This window comes from Somniosus microcephalus, chromosome 9 (genome assembly GCF_052327205.1).
Source record: "Somniosus microcephalus isolate GS21.2 chromosome 9, FLI_Smic_1.0, whole genome shotgun sequence".
NCBI lineage: Eukaryota > Metazoa > Chordata > Chondrichthyes > Squaliformes > Somniosidae > Somniosus > Somniosus microcephalus.
In genome coordinates this window covers 105,011,839-105,030,836 of record NC_140995.1, presented here as the reverse complement: position 1 = coordinate 105,030,836, position 18,998 = coordinate 105,011,839, and the positions used below count along the sequence as shown (strand labels likewise).

Genomic DNA, 18,998 nt, shown 5'->3' with positions numbered 1-18,998 from the left:
GAGATCAGGTGAATTTAGTGCTGTGATGAATTTATCTCCACTGTCTGGGGCCCATCTGTATGTCTGGTTTATTTTATGTAGCTTACTGTGTTCCTTTTTTGTGTCTGTAGTTTGGGCAGAAAGTTTAAGGTACACATTTATTTGGTTATGGTCTGAGAGGGGGGATTGCTGCCTGACAGTGAATGCGTTGATATCGCAGGGGTCCAGGTCAGTGATTGTATAGTCCACCACACTAGACCCAAGAGTTGAGGAGTATGTGAGTCTCCCTAGGGAGTCCCCTCTGAACCTACCATTAACGATGTACAGGCCTAAGGCTCGGCAGAGTTGCACTACCTCCCTACCGCTTTTATTTATTTCACGATCAAGGTTGTTCCGATTTGCGATGGCTGGTGTGACATCTAAAGGGGTCTGGCCAAACACATGGTTGTTTCCCTGTGGGTCTATGAAGTCAGGTTCACAACCGGTCCTTGCATTTAGGTCCCCACATATTATCACCTTTCCTTGGGCCTGGAAATGGCTGATTTCCATGTGGAGAGTATCAAATAACTCCTCTTCGAAATATGGCGAATCTATTGGAGGTATGTAGATCGCACATAAGTAAACATCTTTTTTTGCTATTCCTATATTTTTATCTAGTTTTAGCCATACGTGTGATTTCCCCTGTTTTACCGGTGAGATGTGTTTGTCCAGTTCTCCCTTATACCACACCAATATTCCCCCGGAGGTTCTGCCCTTGCGTGTTTTAGTGTTCTTTACTGAGGGCACAATGATTTCATGGTACATTGGAGGACAGTGGGTCGGCATGTCCTTTTGGCACCATGTTTCTGTTAACACAATTATATCAATGTCTTTTATAGCTTTTAGGAATTCAGGGTCTGTACTCTTCATCCCAAAAGTGAGGAGCGGAGGCCCTGGATATTCCAGCAGCTTATGTGGAAAGAACGCATTTATATAGTTCAATAAAACGAAATAAAATGGACCTATTTTGTGGGATGAGTGTGGAAACACTATTTTCTATAATGCTAAGTGATGATTTAGTATAAATTTCATGAGGCATGCACATATATCTATCTAATAATAGTAATAATACTGATAAGATAACAATAATGATAATGATAAATAACAATATTAATAATTTCTCCGGCTTTCTATCAGGCTGTTCAGCATCGTCATGATCTTTCTCAGTTCTTGGTCTACAGTCTGTGGTCTAGAGGGGGGTCTTGGGTCAGGTATAAAAGCACGGTTCTGTTGTCGGTTTTGTAAAGGGGGGTGGGGGACATTGGTGGTCCTGTTTGGGCTCCCAATGGTAGGGGGGGTGGGAGGGCTGCGTCTTTTGGCAGTGTTTATGAGGTTTCTTGCGAAGACCCACATCCGCTGTTTGAGTAGATGTATTTCGTCATAGAGGTCCCTTGTGTTGATGTTTGGATGATGGGCCAGGGAGACGTTGGGGAGGACAGAACATCTCGTGTCGATCTCCCTGTTGGTGTTGTGGATTATATAGGCTGGGGTGTCCTTTCTGGGCAGTAGTGTGGAGATCACGATCCGCGCCTCGGGGAATTCCCTGCTGGCCTTTTCTGCCATCCTGCTCACCGCCCAAGCCGTGCCTTCCTGTAGGGTGCGTAGGTCGTTCGTGCCTGTGTGGATCACAATCCATTTGGGGCTTCCAAGGGATTCTTTGTTCAGGATCTTCATTGCTTGGCCTGTGTTGCTGCACCATTTTTTCAGGACTTGATGGTCTGGGAACAGCCTCTGGGGGTCCAGAAACTTTCCGTTGGAGTCGGTCAGCAGGACCGCCTGAGGGGCTGGTTTTTCAGACTGGGTAACAGTAGTCTGGGTAGGACTCGCCTGGTGGCTGGTTGTTGGTTGGGTTTCTGGGATATGTTGTGTGGCAGGAGCGGGGTTTGGGGCTTTCGGTGTGTTCTCGTTTGGGGGGGTATCTGTCGGTTTTTGTGTTCCTGTCTCTCTCTCTCTGTGTCTCTCTCTCTCTCTCTCTGTCTGTCTCTCTCTCTCTCTCTGTCTGTCTCTCTCTCTCTCTCTCTCTCTGTCTGTCTCTCTCTCTCTCTGTCTCCCTCTCTGTCTCCCTCTCAATTCAATTTTCAATTCAAATGCTTTATTGGCATGAAAGTTTACAGGGAACCATATTGCCAAAGCTTACATAACAAAAAGTACAGTTTTCCAACATTCTGTAGGTGTCAAACAATTTTGACCTTCGTTGGGTACATACAATATTAATTTAAACAATATTAATTTAAACAGTCGTTGAACATCGTTGGGTACATTCAGTATTAATTTTAAACAGTCCTCAGGTTGTGACATGTTGTTACATATTTGGCACCAAGGTATGGTCTGTCTCCTTCTCCCAGGACTAATCTTAATTTTGACAGGTCATCCAATTCTTTGAAATCTGGGGTTGTTTGGCTGAGCTTGTCAAATAATATGTTTCTTGTTTTGTTGAATTTTTCGCATTTTAGGAGGAAGTGCATCTCTGTCTCAACCTCGCCGGCCAGACATTGATCACACATTCTATTCTCTCTAGGCTGCCAGGATTTCTTGTATCTTCCTTTTTCAATTGCCAGTTGGTGGTCGCTTAGTCTGTACCTGGTGAGGGTCTGTCTCTGTTTTGTGTCTCTGATGGTCGAGAGATAGCCTGCCAGTTTATATTCTCTTTTTAGGGCCCGGTAACATTCTAATCTGCTTTGGCTTTTGGTTATTTTGCTCCAATGTTCCAGGTAGGTTTCTTTGCATTGTTTAATGATTTGGTTCACTCGGATTGGTGTTTGGACGGCAGTGTTGGTCTGGGACTGGTCAGGGTCCGGCTGAGTAGGAGTACTTAGTTTCAGTAGCAGCTGACTCAGGGGACTCTTTTCTGGGTTTAGCTCTTGGGTCTGGAAGGCTTTAAAATGAAGGGTGCCTGGGGAGCTAGATTTGAGGTGATTTAGGAAGTTTAGTGCTCGTTTTTGGATGTTTATTATCAGTGGGTATCTGCCTAGTTCGGCTCTGCATGCATTTATTGGTGTTTTCCTTTGGGTGCGAAGAATGCTTCGGCAAAATTCTGCATGTAGGGCTTCTATTGTGTGTTTTTCCCATTTAGTGTAGCTATGGTGATTGAGCGGGCCCCATACTTCACTACCGTACAGCGCAATGGGCAGGATTGTGCTGTCAAATATTTTGAGCCAGATTTTGATTGGGATTTGGATGTTGTAGAATTTTCTTTTTATTGCATATAGGGCTCTTCGGGCTTTTTCTTTTAGTGCATTCACTGCTATGCTGAAGCTCCCTGATGCTGTAATGGTTAGACCAAGGTAAGTGTAGCTCATAGTGTGTCCTATGATGGTATCATTGAGAGTAAACTGGTATTTGTTTTCCTGACACCTGGGCCTTTTTTGAAAAATTATGATGTTGGTTTTCTTTAGATTTACTGTTAGGGCCCAATTTTGGCAGTATTTGTCAAGTAGGTCTAATTGTTGCTGTAATCCCTGTTCTGTGGGAGACAGCAGAACCAGGTCGTCCGCATAGAACAGGGATTTCACTTCTCCATCCAGGAGACAGAGGCCCGGTGACTCGTATTGCTCCAGCATGTCTGCTAATTCATTTATGTATATGTTGAACAGGGTCGGGTTCAAATTGCAGCCCTGCCGGACGCCTCTTCTCTGGGTGAAGAAACCGGTGCGTTTGTCTCCAATTTTGACACCGCATTTATTTTTCAGATACATCGATTTAATAAGGTCATAGACTTTGCCCCCTATTCCACACTGAAGAAGTTTATAATAGAGCCCTTCGAGCCAGATAGAGTCAAAAGCTTTCTTGAAGTCAATGAAACAAGCGAATATTTTCCCATTTTTTGTTTGGTGTATATGTTTTTCAATGAGAGTGTGAAGGGTATAGATATGGTCGGTGGTGCGGTGTTTTGGAAGAAAGCCTATTTGATTTTTTCTAAGGATATTATGTTTGTTAAGAAAATCCAGTAATCTACTATTTAGAATACTGCAGAATAACTTCCCTAGACAACTGTTGACACAGATGCCACGGTAGTTATTTGGGTCTGATTTGTTTCCACTTTTATATATGGGAGAGATGAGTCCTTGGCACCAGATATCGGGAAAACAGCCTGAACGTAATATGATGTTGAATAACTTGAGTACAGCACCCTGCATCTCCATAGTGCTGAACTTGAGCATTTCATTTTTGATGTTGTCTGGACCACAGGCTTTCTTTAGGTGGAGAGATTTTGTTTTTGTGGCCAGTTCTTTCCATGTGATCGGGGAGTCTAGAGGGTTTTGGTTCTCTTTAATTGTTGCTTCTAATGTGTGGAGTTTTTCTGTGACATGATGTTGACTTGGGTTTGTTACGTTTATTGGGATGTCTTTGTAGAGGTTTTCAAAATGTGTTCTCCAGATGTCGCCATCTTGGATTGGTAATGCTTGCAATTGTGTTGTACTCGGGTTATTCCACATATCCCAGAATTGATTTGGATTAATGGAGTTTTCAATTTCTTCGAGTATTTTGTGGGTATAATTTTGTGTTTTGTTCCTAATGGTGTGTTTATATCTTTTGAGGGTCTCATTGTATCTAATACGTAGGTCTGGATTGTTTGGTTGGCGATGCTTTTGGTTTGATATTTTTCTCAGGTCTTTTCTGGCATTTTTGCATTCGTGGTCAAACCATTTCTCATTTTTATTTTGTCTTTTGTAACGTTTCCTCTTCTGTTTCACAAGGTCGGCTTTTACAGCTGCCTCATGGAAGATCATATTTATATCATCTATGGCCATGTTTACACCATCTCTGGTGATCTCATATAGATTTTCTTTAAATTTTGATATTTTACTTTTGAGATCAGGTGAATTTAGTGCTGTGATGAATTTATCTCCACTGTCTGGGGCCCATCTGTATGTCTGGTTTATTTTATGGAGCTTACTGGGTTCCTTTTTTGTGTCTGTAGTTTGGGCAGAAAGTTTAAGGTACACATTTATTTGGTTATGGTCTGAGAGGGGGGATTGCTGCCTGACAGTGAATGCGTTGATATCGCAGGGGTCCAGGTCAGTGATTGTATAATCCACCACACTAGACCCAAGAGTTGAGGAATATGTGAGTCTCCCTCTCTCTCTGTCTCTCTCTCTGTCTCTCTCTGTCAATTCAATTCAATTCAAATGCTTTATTGGCATGAAAGTTTACAGGGAACCATATTGCCAAAGCTTACATAACAAAAAGTACAGGTTTCCAACATTCTGTAGGTGTCAAACAATTTTGACCCTCGTTGGGTACAGACAATATTAATTTAAACAGTCGTTGACCCTCATATTTGGGTGCATTCAGTATTAATTTAAAACAGTCGTTGGGTACATTCGGTATTGATTTAAACATTTTTAGATTATATATGCTATGGGTGTGTTCGTTAGTCACTCACTATTCCTCAGGTTGTGACATGTTGTTACATATATTGGGCACCAAGATATGGTCTGTCTCCTTCCCCCAGGACTATTCTTAATTTTGACAGGTCATCCAATTCTTTGAAATCTGGGGTTGTAAGGCTGAGCTTGTCAAAATATATGTTTCTTGTCTCGTTGAATTTTTCGCATTTTAGGAGGAAGTGCACCTCTGTCTCAACCTCGCCGGCCAGACAGTGATCACATGTTCTATTTTCTTTAGGTTGCCAGGATTTCTTGTATCTTCCTTTTTCAATTGCCAGTTGGTGGTCGCTTAGTCTGTATCTGGTGAGGGTCTGTCTCTGTTTTGTGTCTCTGATGGTCGAGAGATAGTCTGCCAGTTTATATTCTCTTTTTAGGGCCCGGTAGCATTCTAATCTGCTTTGGCTTTTGGTTATTGTGTTCCAATGTTCCAGGTAGGTTTCTTTGCATTGTTTAATGATTTGGTTCACTCGGATTGGTGTTTGGGGAGCAGTGTTGGTCTGGGACTGGTCAGGGTCCGGCTGGGTAGGAGTACTTAGTTTCAGTAACAACTGACTCAGGGGACTCGTTTCTGGGTTCAGCTCTTGGGTCTGGAGGGCTTTAAAATGAAGGGTGTCTGGGGAACTAGATTTGAGGTGATTTAGAAAGTTTAGTGCTCGTTTTTGGATGTTTATTATCAGTGGGTATCTGCCCAGTTCGGCTCTACATGCATTTGTTGGTGTTTTCCTTTGGGTGCGAAGAATGCTTCGGCAAAATTCTGCATGTAGGGCTTCTATTGTGTTTTTCCCATTTAGTGTAGCTATGGTGATTGAGTGGGCCCCATACTTCACTACCATACAGCGCAATGGGCAGGATTATACTATCAAATATTTTGAGCCAGATTTTGATTGGAATTTGGATGTTGTAGAATTTTCTTTTTATTGCGTATAGGGCTCTTCGGGCTTTTTCTTTTAGTGCATTCACTGCTATGTTGAAGCTCCCTGATGCTGTAATGGTTAGACCAAGGTAAGTGTAGCTCATAGTGTGTCCTATGATGGTATCATTGAGAGTAAACTGGTATTTGTTTTCCTGACATCTGGGCCTTTTTTGAAAAATCATGATGTTGGTTTTCTTTAGATTTACTGTCAGGGCCCAATTTTCTCTCTCTGTCTCTCTCTCTCTCTCTCTCTCTCTCTCGCTGGCTCTCTCTCTCGCCCGCTGGGCTCGCGCGCGCGCTCTCGCCTGCTATCCAGCTTAATCCCACTTTGCAGCTCTTGGTCCGTAGCCTTGTAGGTTACGGCACTTCAATTGCATATCCAAGTACTTTTTAAATGCAATGAGGGTTTCTGCCTCTACCACCTTTGCAGGCAGTGAGTTCCAGACCTCCTCCACCCTCTGGGTGAAAATATTTCTCCTCAATCCCCCTCTAATCCTTCTGCCAATTACTTTAAATCTATGTCCCCTGGTTATTGACCCCTTTGTAGGGGGAAATAGGTCCTTCCTATCCACTCTATCTAGGCCCCTCATAATTTTATACACCTCAATTAAATCTCCCCTCAGCCTCCTCTGTTCCAAAGAAAACAACCCCAGCCTATACAATCTTCCCTCATAGCTAAAATTCTCCAGTCCTGGCAACATCATCTTATCCACCTTATCTACTTGTCCTGCTACCTTCAGAGCTCTGTGGACATGCACTCCAAGGTCCCTCTGTTCCTCTATATTTCTCAGTATCCTACCATTTATTGTGTACTCCCTTGCCTTGTTAGCCCTCCCCAAATGCATTACCTCGCACTTCTCTGGATTGAATTCCATTTGCCACTTTTCTGCCCACCTGATCAGTCCATCAATATCGTCCTGCAGTCTACAACTTTCATCCTCACTATCAACCACACGGCCAATTTTTGTATCATTTGAAAACTTGTTAATCATGCCCCCCTACATTGAATTCTAAATCATTGATATATACCACGAAAACCAAGGGACCTAGTACTGAGCCCTGTGGAACCCCACTGGAAACAGCTGTTCAGTCACAAAAAACACCCATCGACCATTACCCTTTGCTTCCTGCCACTGAGCCAATGTATTAGTTTATAATGTTGCACTTGCTTGTTACAGTGCAGTTGGTCTTCATTAGCCAAATAACAACTCTCGCAATATATGTTCTCTCGCTCCATTGTGTGCTCCTTACTCTCATTGTTAGTTTTTGAACAAATTAATTCTACAGGTACTTTATGCGCAGTTTTTAGATGGACAATTGTGCACTGCTCACCTGTATCAAAATATACAACTAACCACTTGCACTATAAATGGCAAGTGCGCGTTTTTAGTGGTTTTCTTTTTCCTCAACCCCAAAATAAGCAGCCGTACCTCATAAATTGCATGCATCTTGATACAGCTGTTTTTGTATATAGAATGGTTACAGCATAGAAGGAGGCCCCATTCGGTCCATCGAGCCCGTGCCAGCTCTCTGCAAGAGCACTTCAACTAGTCCCACTCTCCCGCCCTTTCCCCGTTGCCCTGCAAATTTTTTTCCTACAGGTACTTATCCAATTCCCTTTTGAAAGCCACGATTGTGTCTGCTTCCACCACCCTTTCAGGCAGTGCATTCCAGATCCTAACCACTCGCTGCATAAAAAAGTTTTTCCTCATGTCGCCCTTGTGTGTGAGATGACATTAGATGACCAAAATAAAAGGGCAAACTAACATTGATATAGTGACCTACTACCTCTTCCAGAGCACCACAGAGCTCTTTATACGCAAAGATTTACTTTGAAATGCAATTACTGTTGTTATGTAGGCCAATGTAGTAATTTTATGTGCCAACAGCACTCGAACAGCAACAAGATGAATGATCAATGAACCTTTTTTGGTAGTGGTGGTTGAGGGAACAGTTGGCCAGGACATGAGGAGAACTTCTTACTCCTCTTACCATAGTGCAGTTGGATCTTCAAAAAAAATGCAATGTCAACCTGACCAGACAGATAGGCCTGAATTTAAAGTCTGTTCTGGTTATATGCCAGTTGAAGAATTTACTTCAAGTATATATTTTTGTGTGTGGAAGAAAGCCTTTTGATTCTAAAACACTTTGATTGAAAAGTTGACTCTCTATTTTCTTTAGGATGGCCCTGGTTTTTATACTACAAGATGTCTTGGACCTACATTGGCAGAAGCACTCAGAATTCTGCAGGTTTGTTTAGATTGTGTTAGCTTGAATTAAAATTGTTGCTCTCCATAAATCTTTTCCCACACATTTTTATTGAAAAATAGTTTAAGTATGTAAGATTAGCTTTCTATAAACATACATACATTGTGGAGAAGTTTCTAAAACAATTTTTAACAATAAATGCAACATTGTCTTAAACTTGTTAAGTGATTCTGTTGTAATCTTTGTAAATTTTGCACTGCAGGAGAAACTTATTTCCACTCAATCATGGATAACTTACTAAGAACAAATGAATTAACTACAATAGAGTTCTAATGGCTATAAATTACCAAAGTAATAATTGTGCCAGCGGGACATTTTAGATCTGATCAGAAATTAAATGAAACCTAGCGTAAAAATTGTTCATCATTGAGATTTTATCCATATTGGGTCCCCACCATAGCATCCAGAATTTCTTTCTTCCATAGATTCTATTGTCTTCACTTCTGATCGTTTAGTTTTAGAACCGCCACCCCCATTCACACTTGCTCTTGATCACTCTCCAGTGATCCTTATATATCAGAATACTAGCTGATGAGGCATGTCTGTTCTGTGTCCTGTCGTTGAATATCCTGCCAACGCCCAATCTGTGGCCATGCGTACAGTGGTCATCTGGGCGAGATTCTTTAGGGCAGTTGGCACTTTGACCTATACCCTAGCATGATCCACCTGCTTCCAGAGAGGTAGGAATGAAAATTTGAAGAGGATCATTTGCTGTCATTGAGCTGGAATATGTGATATTTAACATTGATTTGTTAAATTTACCAAACTTAAGTCATGATTATTGATGGAGTATTAATGTGTTTACCAAATAAGCATAATAGGATATTTATGCAAAGCCTAAATTTACCCCCTGCTGCAACAGCAGTCTCAGCTTTAAAATAAACATCTAAAGCAGCTTACCCTTAAAAAGGCAACTTTATTTTGTAGTTATTCAGTTTTACCCAAATTCCTATTTATTAAGACTGGTAGTATATAATACTATAGTTCTGGCTTATGCACATTTGAAATCTAATTCCTTGACTTTCTTTCCACACTACAATGTTTCCATATACTGTAAATTGGGATTTGTAGCTGCAAGTGAATAACGGTTTTGATGTCAAAGTGTAGCTGCTAATGCCCTAAGCATAGTGACTTGATTTTAAGTAGTTATGGTAGCACCATGTAACTGCCCCTAGATGTCCTGTGCACAATGTCTATATACAGTGTTTTATATGTTAAGTAAAATAATTAACTTTTGTAGGGGGAAATGCATGTTTTCATTTTTGATAATGAGAATTTTTCTGGAGGACTCTGTTTAGCTGGTTTCTCCATGTTAATTTAACCATTGCTTGTATATATTGAACTAAAGTAGAAGGGTCTAATCTCTCACTCCATTGAAATTTTCCTAGCTACACTTTTCATAATGGAATAAAGCAAAGCTATTGTATGCAGTAAAATGACATTTCCTCTTACAAAATAATCTTTCAAGGAATTTCAATTTTTAGGGTTGAGGGAAATTGGCGTTTATTTATTGGAATGTATACCTAAGATACCAATGACTTCCATTTCCAGGAACATGGTGACCCAAAGAAGCTAGATTCAGTTACAACTAACTTTGGGTTTCCTGTGGGCACTGCCACTCTGATTGATGAAGTTGGTATTGATGTAGCAGCGCATGTCGCAGATGATTTGAGGAAAGCATTTGGCTCTCGAATGGCAGGTGGAAGTGTTGAAATATTAAAAACTATGGTTGCAAAGGGATTTTTGGGTAAGTAAAATCAGCTGTAATATGACAAATCTATAGACAACATGAAAATGATTCTTTATCCTCCATACTAACGAATAAGATGTCCGAATATTTGGAGTCCCTTTATGAAATGTTTTCTCTCACTAGTTATTTCTGTTATCACCTAGCTCGGTCGCAGTTTATGAACAGGTTCTGGAATTGCAATTCAGTTCTTTGATCAGTTCTGTTTCACACCAGGAATAAATTCAGCCCAATATGTATCAGCTGATTCCTTCAGAATCCATTAGCTTGTTAAATTTTCTTCACTTGCTTTTGTAGCAGATTCAATATTGCTGCTCCTATTTTTAGAGAACAGACTGTTTGTTTATAATAAATTCCTCACGCAAAGCTTGTCAATTTGAGTTGCTTAAACCAAAGTCACACCCAGCCTCTGACATCTGAATTGATTGATACCATCAGGTAAGTTTAAGATTTGCGCATTTGTTGCAAAGTGATACTGAAAGTATAACGTTGCTCAATCCTCCACCTTTTATAAAGGTTGGGTCTCTGCAGTTGAGTATCTTTGCTCGTAATTTACATGATGTTCTAGTCTCTGTCTCAATAGCTACTTGTGGTGATGCATCCCATGGTCCTATAGCCTTCTGTATTAAATCCTTCTATCTCCCTTCCTGCTAGGTTCTTCCAGTGAGAATCAGTAGTCTTTGTTCCCCATTATCCCAATAGTGGAAACAATCTTTCACTGTTTACACACGATAAAGTCCCCAGGTTTCACTCATCCCTTCACTGACTGTTCCTCTCTTGCCGCTGCTCCCACGCACACGTTGCTGCTGCTACTCCCGGCTCTGCAGGAAATTCTGGGCACCACACCCACTCCATTCCCCAGTCTCCCCCTCTATCCCTGATCCCCCATTCCCCAGTGGACTTGTTCTCTTTTTGTAAAGAGTAGATTGTGAGGTGATTTCAAAATTATGAAGGGATTGACTAAGTTGATTCAGGGAAATTATTCACAATGACAGGATTCAAATATCAAGGAACCCATTTTTTAAAATTAAAATAGGAGTAAAAGACTTGTGAAATAAGGCCATTGAAGCAATTAAATGTTACAGTAGCGACAGTGAACTTTAAAGGTTTCTGATTCATATTTACTAGAATCAAAGTATTCAAATTCAGTTTTAATTCTTTCAATTTCAGGCCGTAAGACAGGAAAAGGTTGCTACCTTTACCAGGCAGGTGTGAAAACTAAAACTTTGAATCCAGGTGCAAAGGAAATTCTAGACCGCTTTAAACTGCCTGCCAACCTCGAGGTGTAAGTAAAATGTAAAATATTTTGTAAATCCTTCAAATGCAGTATGTTGATTGGAGGACTAATTCCATCTGTGCTTATTGTACATAGTTCATGACAACTTGAATACCAACAAATGGTTGCCAGTAAATAGTCCAATATTTATTTTTTTAAACTTGCATCTATACAGCACCTTTCATGTCCTCAGAATGTCCCAAAAAACTTTTACAACCAATTAATTACAAATGTTGTCATCGCTGTTTATAACTAGTCCAGTACAGTGGCCTGCTCTGCCACATATTGGGACAAGGTTTAAAGAAACAAAGAAATGGCTTGCATTTATATAGCGGCTTTCATAACCTCAGGACGTCCCAAAACACTTTATTGCCAATAAAGTACATTACTGTTGTAATGTACGGTTTGGCTCTGCTCCTCCAATTCTGGTCTCTTCCGCATCCCCAATTTTCAGTTCTCCAGCAATGGCAACCTTGCCTTCAGCTGCCTTGGAGCTAAGCTCTGGAATTCCCTCACTAATTCTCTCTACCTCTCTCTCCTCCTTAAGACGCTGGCTGAGTGTCAAATTCCTGTGAAGCGCCTTGGGACATTTTACTATGTTAAAGGTGCTATATAAATGCAAGTTGTTGTAGCTTTGGGCCACACTTGTATTTAATCATTACTGCTACGAATCAAGTTTAAGATGAGCTAATTTCTTATTGAATATAAATTATTTAATAAGTTTGTTTAAATGCAACTGGGTGTAAATGCTCACTAGTTTCATGTTCTGTGGATGATTAAGCAGATTGTACCCACTTCTGGGTGGGTAAGCATGCAGGTAGCAGCCGTGCTGTTTTTCTATCTGTGAATTTGCATATGGTACAAATAGAGCAGTTTCACACAACAATGCTTCTAAGTATTCAGGCACGTGTGTGCGTGCGTGCATGTTTATGGAGGATAGAGAATGGTGGGGACATGGAAATGTAGTCTGCATTGATCATGTAAAAAAAAAAAAATTATCCAGAATTTTCAGCATGTAATTTTTGGGCAAACTGTTTGAAGTACTCTATTCTGCGCTGACACGGTCCTGTTTCAGTTGAGAATGTACTGACTTGTTTTCTCCTTTTCCAGTTCATCAGATGAAGATATTCAGTTGCGGTTGGTGTCAAGATTTGTGAACGAGGCTGTATTGTGCCTTCAGGAAGGAATATTAAGCGACCCTATTGAGGGAGATATTGGTGCTGTTTTTGGCCTAGGATTCCCACCATGCCTTGGAGGTAAAGCAGTTGCTCAATTTGAAAAGACCCGCTACTCTATGAACTACTAAATATTTTCTATCTTCGGATTTTGTGCTTTTCCAGAACTGTGAAACTTTATACTATTTTTTAAAATGGCTGCTGAATATGGCCTATGTTGAGCATTTGATGCAAAATGAGTTGTATGTTTACCTTATTTTGCTAGAAAATTCACTGGAATTTTGTCTGAAGCATGCTTTTTTAAAAGCAAAGTTTTAAAATTACTGGATAGCATTTCTACAGAATTGCCAATTCATATTGAACCTTTATCAAAATTGAACTCCACTCTTTGTTGCTTTGTTTTTTCTCCAAACTCCAGTCATTTTGATACTTTTCTGTTGCAAGCAAAGATTTTTCTTGATTGATGTACTTGGTTTTGAGGTAGAGCTATTAGTAAATACAAAATACAAGAGACAAAATGTTCCTATTTGTTAATGTTTCCCACTTGAAAACTAATAGCTGATCAAATAGAAGAGCTTTGTCTACAATGTCAGGTGTTCTGGAAAAGCAGACAGTCTGGTGGTAATGTCAAATTACGTCAAGTTAAGTGGAGGTTGGAGGCGGGAAGGGAATGGGGGAGAGGTAAAGAGAGAGACAATGGGTAAAAGAGAAAATCTAGAAAAATAAAGCTTAATTAGGCAGAGTGCACTCACTTTTCTGAATATGCACTAGCAGCAGGGTTCCTCACCTGCCACTAGTGTAGTGTGCCCATGAACTTCCATCCATTGTGGATGGAAAATGGCTGGTAGCAGTACAGAAAACCTGCAGCACATACTTGAAAGATTATCCATTATTTTTTTTTTTTTTTAAAAAGCATTTCCATTATGATATTGACTAATGAAGCAATATAGACCATGGAATTTCTAGGTTTGATCTCCAATCTATGATGTGTTACCTAAGGATTCCTGCTCCCGATGGCTATCCAGCAACCTTTGTCGAATGTGTATATGTGTGGAATGGGAGAGGACAAGATTGGACGTGGCTGTGGAGCAATGTTCCCTTTAAGCTCCCGCACAGGCGGCTCACCAGCTTTTAAATTGGAAAAACCCGCATGTGGTTAAAGGGGCAGCGCGCCCAAAAAAAAATTCAAGGGAACATTGCTGTGGAGGCCCTGTGGTTGAATAGGCTGTTGACACTGTCCAGATTCAAGTTAACCATAGTCACTGCATAAGGCCTGCTTTTACCAGCTTAAGAATGTTGAAAAATAGAAAAATTAAATTTGATAACTCATTTATAAATTAAAAATACTCTTCAAAAAGGTAAGTTTATTTTTAGCCCTGTAAAAATGTTTTTCAAAAAATTATATTTTTAAATTGAATTTTAATTATGTAATTAAAACATTTTTTTAGTGTTAAATGTGATCCCCATTCATACTTTTGACAGTTCTGTCCCTACAGACCTGTCAAAAGTATGAAGGGGGATTCCCTTCTTTGATTGGTTCGCCTGGCCCACATGATCCCAGGGGTCTTTGCGAACCGCACGCATCCCTGGGATACGTGGGCCTCTGCACATTTCCAACAGGAGAGGCCCAGGATCGGAAGCCTCGGGATCTACGGAACCAGCATGAAGGTTTGTAGAATTTTTTCTGATTGGAGGTATCCGCCCGCAGGAAGCCTCCGATCGGAAATTCAGGGCCAATATATCCTCCTTGAGGTGCGGTGCCCAGAACTGAACGTAGTATTCCAGATGGGGTCTGACCAAGGCTCTGACAACTGAAACATAACTTCCCCTTTGTATTCATTTGATTGTTTGAATGTAGTGTAAAAGGGTTGAATTAACATTAAAAATGGTCCACATGGAGTCATAGTCATAGAGTTATACAGCACAGAAAGAGGCCCTTCGGCTCATCATGTCTGCGCAGCCATCAAGCCCTATCTATTCTAATCCCATTTTCCAGCACTTGGTCCGTAGCGTTGTATGCAATGGCGTTTCAAGTGCTCATCTAAATGCTTCTTGAATGTTGTGAGGGTTCCTGCCTCTACCACCCGTTCAGGCAGAGAGTTCCAGACTCCAACCACCCTCTGGGTGAATTTTTTATTCCTCAAATCCCCTCTAAACCTCCTGTCCCTTACCTTGAAACTATGCCCCCTGGTTATTGACCCCTCTACTAAGGGGAAAAGTTCCTTTCTATCTACCCTATCTATGCCCCTCATAATTTTGTACACCTCAATCAGGTCCCCCCTCAGCCTTCTCTGCTCTAAGGAAAACAACCCCAGCCTGTCCAGTCTCGCTTCATAGCTGAAGCGCTCCAACCCAGGTAACATCCTGGTGAATCTCCTCTGCACCCTCTCCAATGCAATCACATCCTTCCTATAGCGTGGCGACCAGAGCTGCACCCAGTATTCCAGCTGTGGCCTAACTAGCATTTTGTACAGCTCCATCATAACCTCCCTGCTCTTATATTGTATGCCTCAGCTAATGAAGGCAAGTATCCCATATGCCTTTTTAACCACCTTATCTATCTGTCCTGCTGCCTTCAGGGATCTATGTACATGCACACCAAGGTTCCTTTGTCCTTCCTAGGATCCTACCATTCATTGTGTATTCCCTTGCCTTGTTAGTCCTCCCAAAATGCATCACCTCACACTTTTCAGGGTTAAATTCCATTTGCCACTGTTCTGCCCATCTGACCAACCCATCTATATCATCCTGTAGCCTGAGGCTTCCCTCCTCACTAGATGATAAATGTGTAGGTTTCCAATCCAAAGGATACTCTGAACAAAATGCAGAATTCCTGAAGAGTAGGGCCAAATAACTGAATATTTCCTGTTTAAGTTAGTTTTGTGGATTTTTCTCATGAGAAATTTCGTTTTCAACTGCTTGTCATCAAATATTCTGCTTTTATATGTCAACAAGTGTATTATAAAATATTGCAGAAAATCAAATTGCTTCATTGGTGATTTTTATTTCAGGATCATCTAATACATTGTGGTTCTTGCAGCAGCTTAGCTACAGTAGTTTTTCTACTGTCTTGAAAATCACATTGGTAATTGAAGTTTAAAAAGAATGTATACAAGTTGTTGGAACTGTATATTTTAACTGGTCATGGAATTTATATTTAACTGGATGATAAATTTTGAATATACAGTTTGATTTATTGCAACTGTTCTGTCCAGTGTTATATTTGAATGGGAAAAAAAGATTATCTACAATTCCACTTGTGTGGAATAAGTGTAATCTCACTGACGAGGAAAAGTATTATCACTAAAATAGCCAAATATTTACAATACTTAAAACAGGAGTCAGTGTTGCTGTATTATGAAAATAGTAAATAATTCACTTTTATTTAAATGTCATTACGCAATGAAATTAATTTTTAATTTCATCCACTTTAGGGCCATTCAAATTTTTAGACTCCTATGGAGCGCAAACACTGGTTGACAAGATGGCGAAATATGAAAGTGTTTACGGCAGTGAGTTCACACCATGCCAGATGCTGCTGGACTACGCTAAAGACAAGAGCAAGAAATTCCGTCACTAAGATAAAGCTTGTACCTACCTACGTAACAGAATTCAACCAATAAAAATGTACATAATTGCTGAATGTGACCATTTTCAAAAGGTTGCAATCACGTTTCTCTTGTATACATTAGGTAGTTTTATCTGAACTGTTGATTTCATTAACATTAAATGATATACAGTCTGATTATACCTGTTTTTTAACTGACTAAAATAGTCAATCAGCTTTGATTAGTGCCTTTAACTGCAATTTATTCAGACACCACTTCTGCATAATATACAATTTAAATGCTGTTAAATTGTACTTGATATTTTTGAAGATTTGTTTCCAGCATTTTTTGTGGAGCCTGGTAAGTTCATATCAAATTTGTCTACTCTTTGAGGGTAGTATTATGGCCATTCCAATGCAATGTTATAACATTTAAAAAATGAATATTATACTCTGTCCCTTATTTAATAACACTAGGCTGGCATGGTGTTTATCATTTAAAGCAACTTTGTGGGTTGGCAGCCTGGCACAAAAATCTGTTTCAAGAGGAGGAAGAACTTCTTAAGTTTGTTTACCAACCAATAAATATTAAAATTTGACAAGTGACTCTCATACCATTGTATTTAAAATCTGAACATTTGTTTTAAATGCAGCAATTTTATGACTTGACTAGAAAGAAACCATTCTTGCAGCTCTGTTGCCCTGTGCATTTCCAAAGCCATTGAGGTAATACATATATAGATCTAGCTTTATCCAACTCTCTACTGATCAGCTGAAGACATGCTGTAGTTGACTAGTATAACACACTTTAGTTGGCTTTTTATTGCTGTCTTCTAAATTAATACCAGCTGTAAAACTGTGGTTTATGATTGGGCTAATATGAAGCTTCCCAGACAGTTCAGTTAGTAAAACCACTGCTTAGTGTGATACTAAGTCATATGAACAAGGAATGACCCAGGCATGATCTTGGATTGCTGAAATTTAGCCTCTCTGCCAGGAAAGGGGGGAAAATAGCATTAGGCAATGTTCCCACTCCTGTTTGCAATCCAGTGACCCTTGCTGGAAACTGTATGTATGGATATCAGGTGAGGTTGTGATGCTGCCATGTTTGAATAGCCTCCAGACACAGACCAGGCTTACACATGAAGACTGGGCAGTTATTAGAGATTTTTTTACAGGGTGGTCAGTAGTATGGGATGTCCAAATGGGCATCAATTCCTTCAACTGAAACTTGCACAGTAATGTAAAACTGCACTTGAATTGTTGTAACATTCTGATTAAAAGGACTAGATTAATTCCTGTCCCTTGGCCAGGTAGGCTAAAAACACTGCATTTAAATCTTTTGGGGAATCATTTGCCCTCAATAGAATGTAATATTGGTAATATCCCTGATCAGCCAAAATGCATGTGAACAAATCATTCTATGAAATTGATCATTTAATTGTAATTTTTCATCTAGTATTATGGAGAGGGATTATTGGTTTTATTAGCCAAATATATTGAGATTAGCATTGCAGCCATAGATGAAAGTGCTGGCATTTAACTCTTTTTAAAAAGGTGCTTATAAGATATATTTTCAGATAGCTTAAACGTCAAAAGAAAACCAGATAGGGATTGTGGCTAAACTAGATTTAAAAACAGTTTGCATCATACTAACTAAATAAATTAATTTGTAGTTGCCACCAAAAATGTGTAACTGAACTACTGTTAAATTGCTAACCTAATTGCAATGGCTATAGTCCTGTTTATAGTGTATGTATTGTGACACTTCACATCTCTTAATTGAGGAAAATGTTGGACCTTATTGATGCATTCATTATGCATGTCATTTTTGCTGGTTGTAATTTTTATGTTTGACTTGTTTAATGAACTAGTTGCATAAAAATATAATTAATCGTCGACCTCGACATCTGCCTGAATCAAACTTTTCTTTACCATGTGCCAAAATGATATTCAGTGCTGCAGACCATAATATCAAACAGCCCAATATTAGCATTGTTTAATGGACGTGATTATGATAAAAGGCTTCCTGTAGCATTAACCCAAAAAAGAAAAAAACTTAATCTTAGAAATATTTGTTATTTGCCTGCTTACCAGTGATATAAGTTCAACATGTGTAAATTAAGATAGCTAAAGTGCCAGTGAAAGACAGTCCAAGCTCCTTCCAATGCTAAACTCAATCCCGGTGATTCTTCGTCTTGCAATTGGAGAAAGCCATTATGCATCTGTAGCATTGTTGAGCATCATTTTTCTGAAAAGTCATCTGAAAACATTTGGGTAGAAGAAATTCCATAAGAGTTTAGCAACATTACAGCCATCATGAAGGTCAGGTTCAAGAAAGTTAAACATCTTCCATGGTTTCTGGGTTCTAAGCTATTAGGACTATATACCTGACTGGGTACATAAATCACACCTTGGTTTCTGTCCGAACAAAGGTCACTTTATTAATGCCTGTATTACATTATCTCTCCTTGTCCTCCTCAACCACTATGCAACCTTTAACATGCTCGACCACACCATCCTCTTCCAACACCATTCCTTTGTTGTCCAGCTCAGGAGGATTGCTTGGTTCCGCCCTTACCTGTGTGTTTGTAACCAGATCATCTCCAGTAGTGGCTTCTCTTCCTGCCACCGTTGCCCCTAGAGTTACTCAAGGATCTATCA

The 18,998-nt window shown here is 39.9% G+C and overlaps 1 protein-coding gene across 2 annotated transcripts in view; it reads left to right on the top strand.

Annotated features, from left to right (window-relative positions):
* The window catches only part of LOC147112571 (trifunctional enzyme subunit alpha, mitochondrial-like), a 95,574-nt gene extending 77,333 nt beyond the window's left edge, over positions 1–18,241 (top strand). For both annotated transcript variants that reach the window (XM_085996953.1, XM_085996952.1), the window contains exons 16-20: positions 8,503–8,571; positions 10,141–10,336; positions 11,507–11,621; positions 12,723–12,868; positions 16,222–18,241. In XM_085996953.1, the coding sequence (XP_085853079.1) occupies positions 8,503–8,571; positions 10,141–10,336; positions 11,507–11,621; positions 12,723–12,868; positions 16,222–16,367 (672 nt within the window). In that variant the 3' untranslated portion in view covers positions 16,368–18,241. The remainder of the gene's footprint in view (positions 1–8,502; positions 8,572–10,140; positions 10,337–11,506; positions 11,622–12,722; positions 12,869–16,221) is intronic.
* Positions 18,242–18,998: the final 757 nt, after the last annotated feature.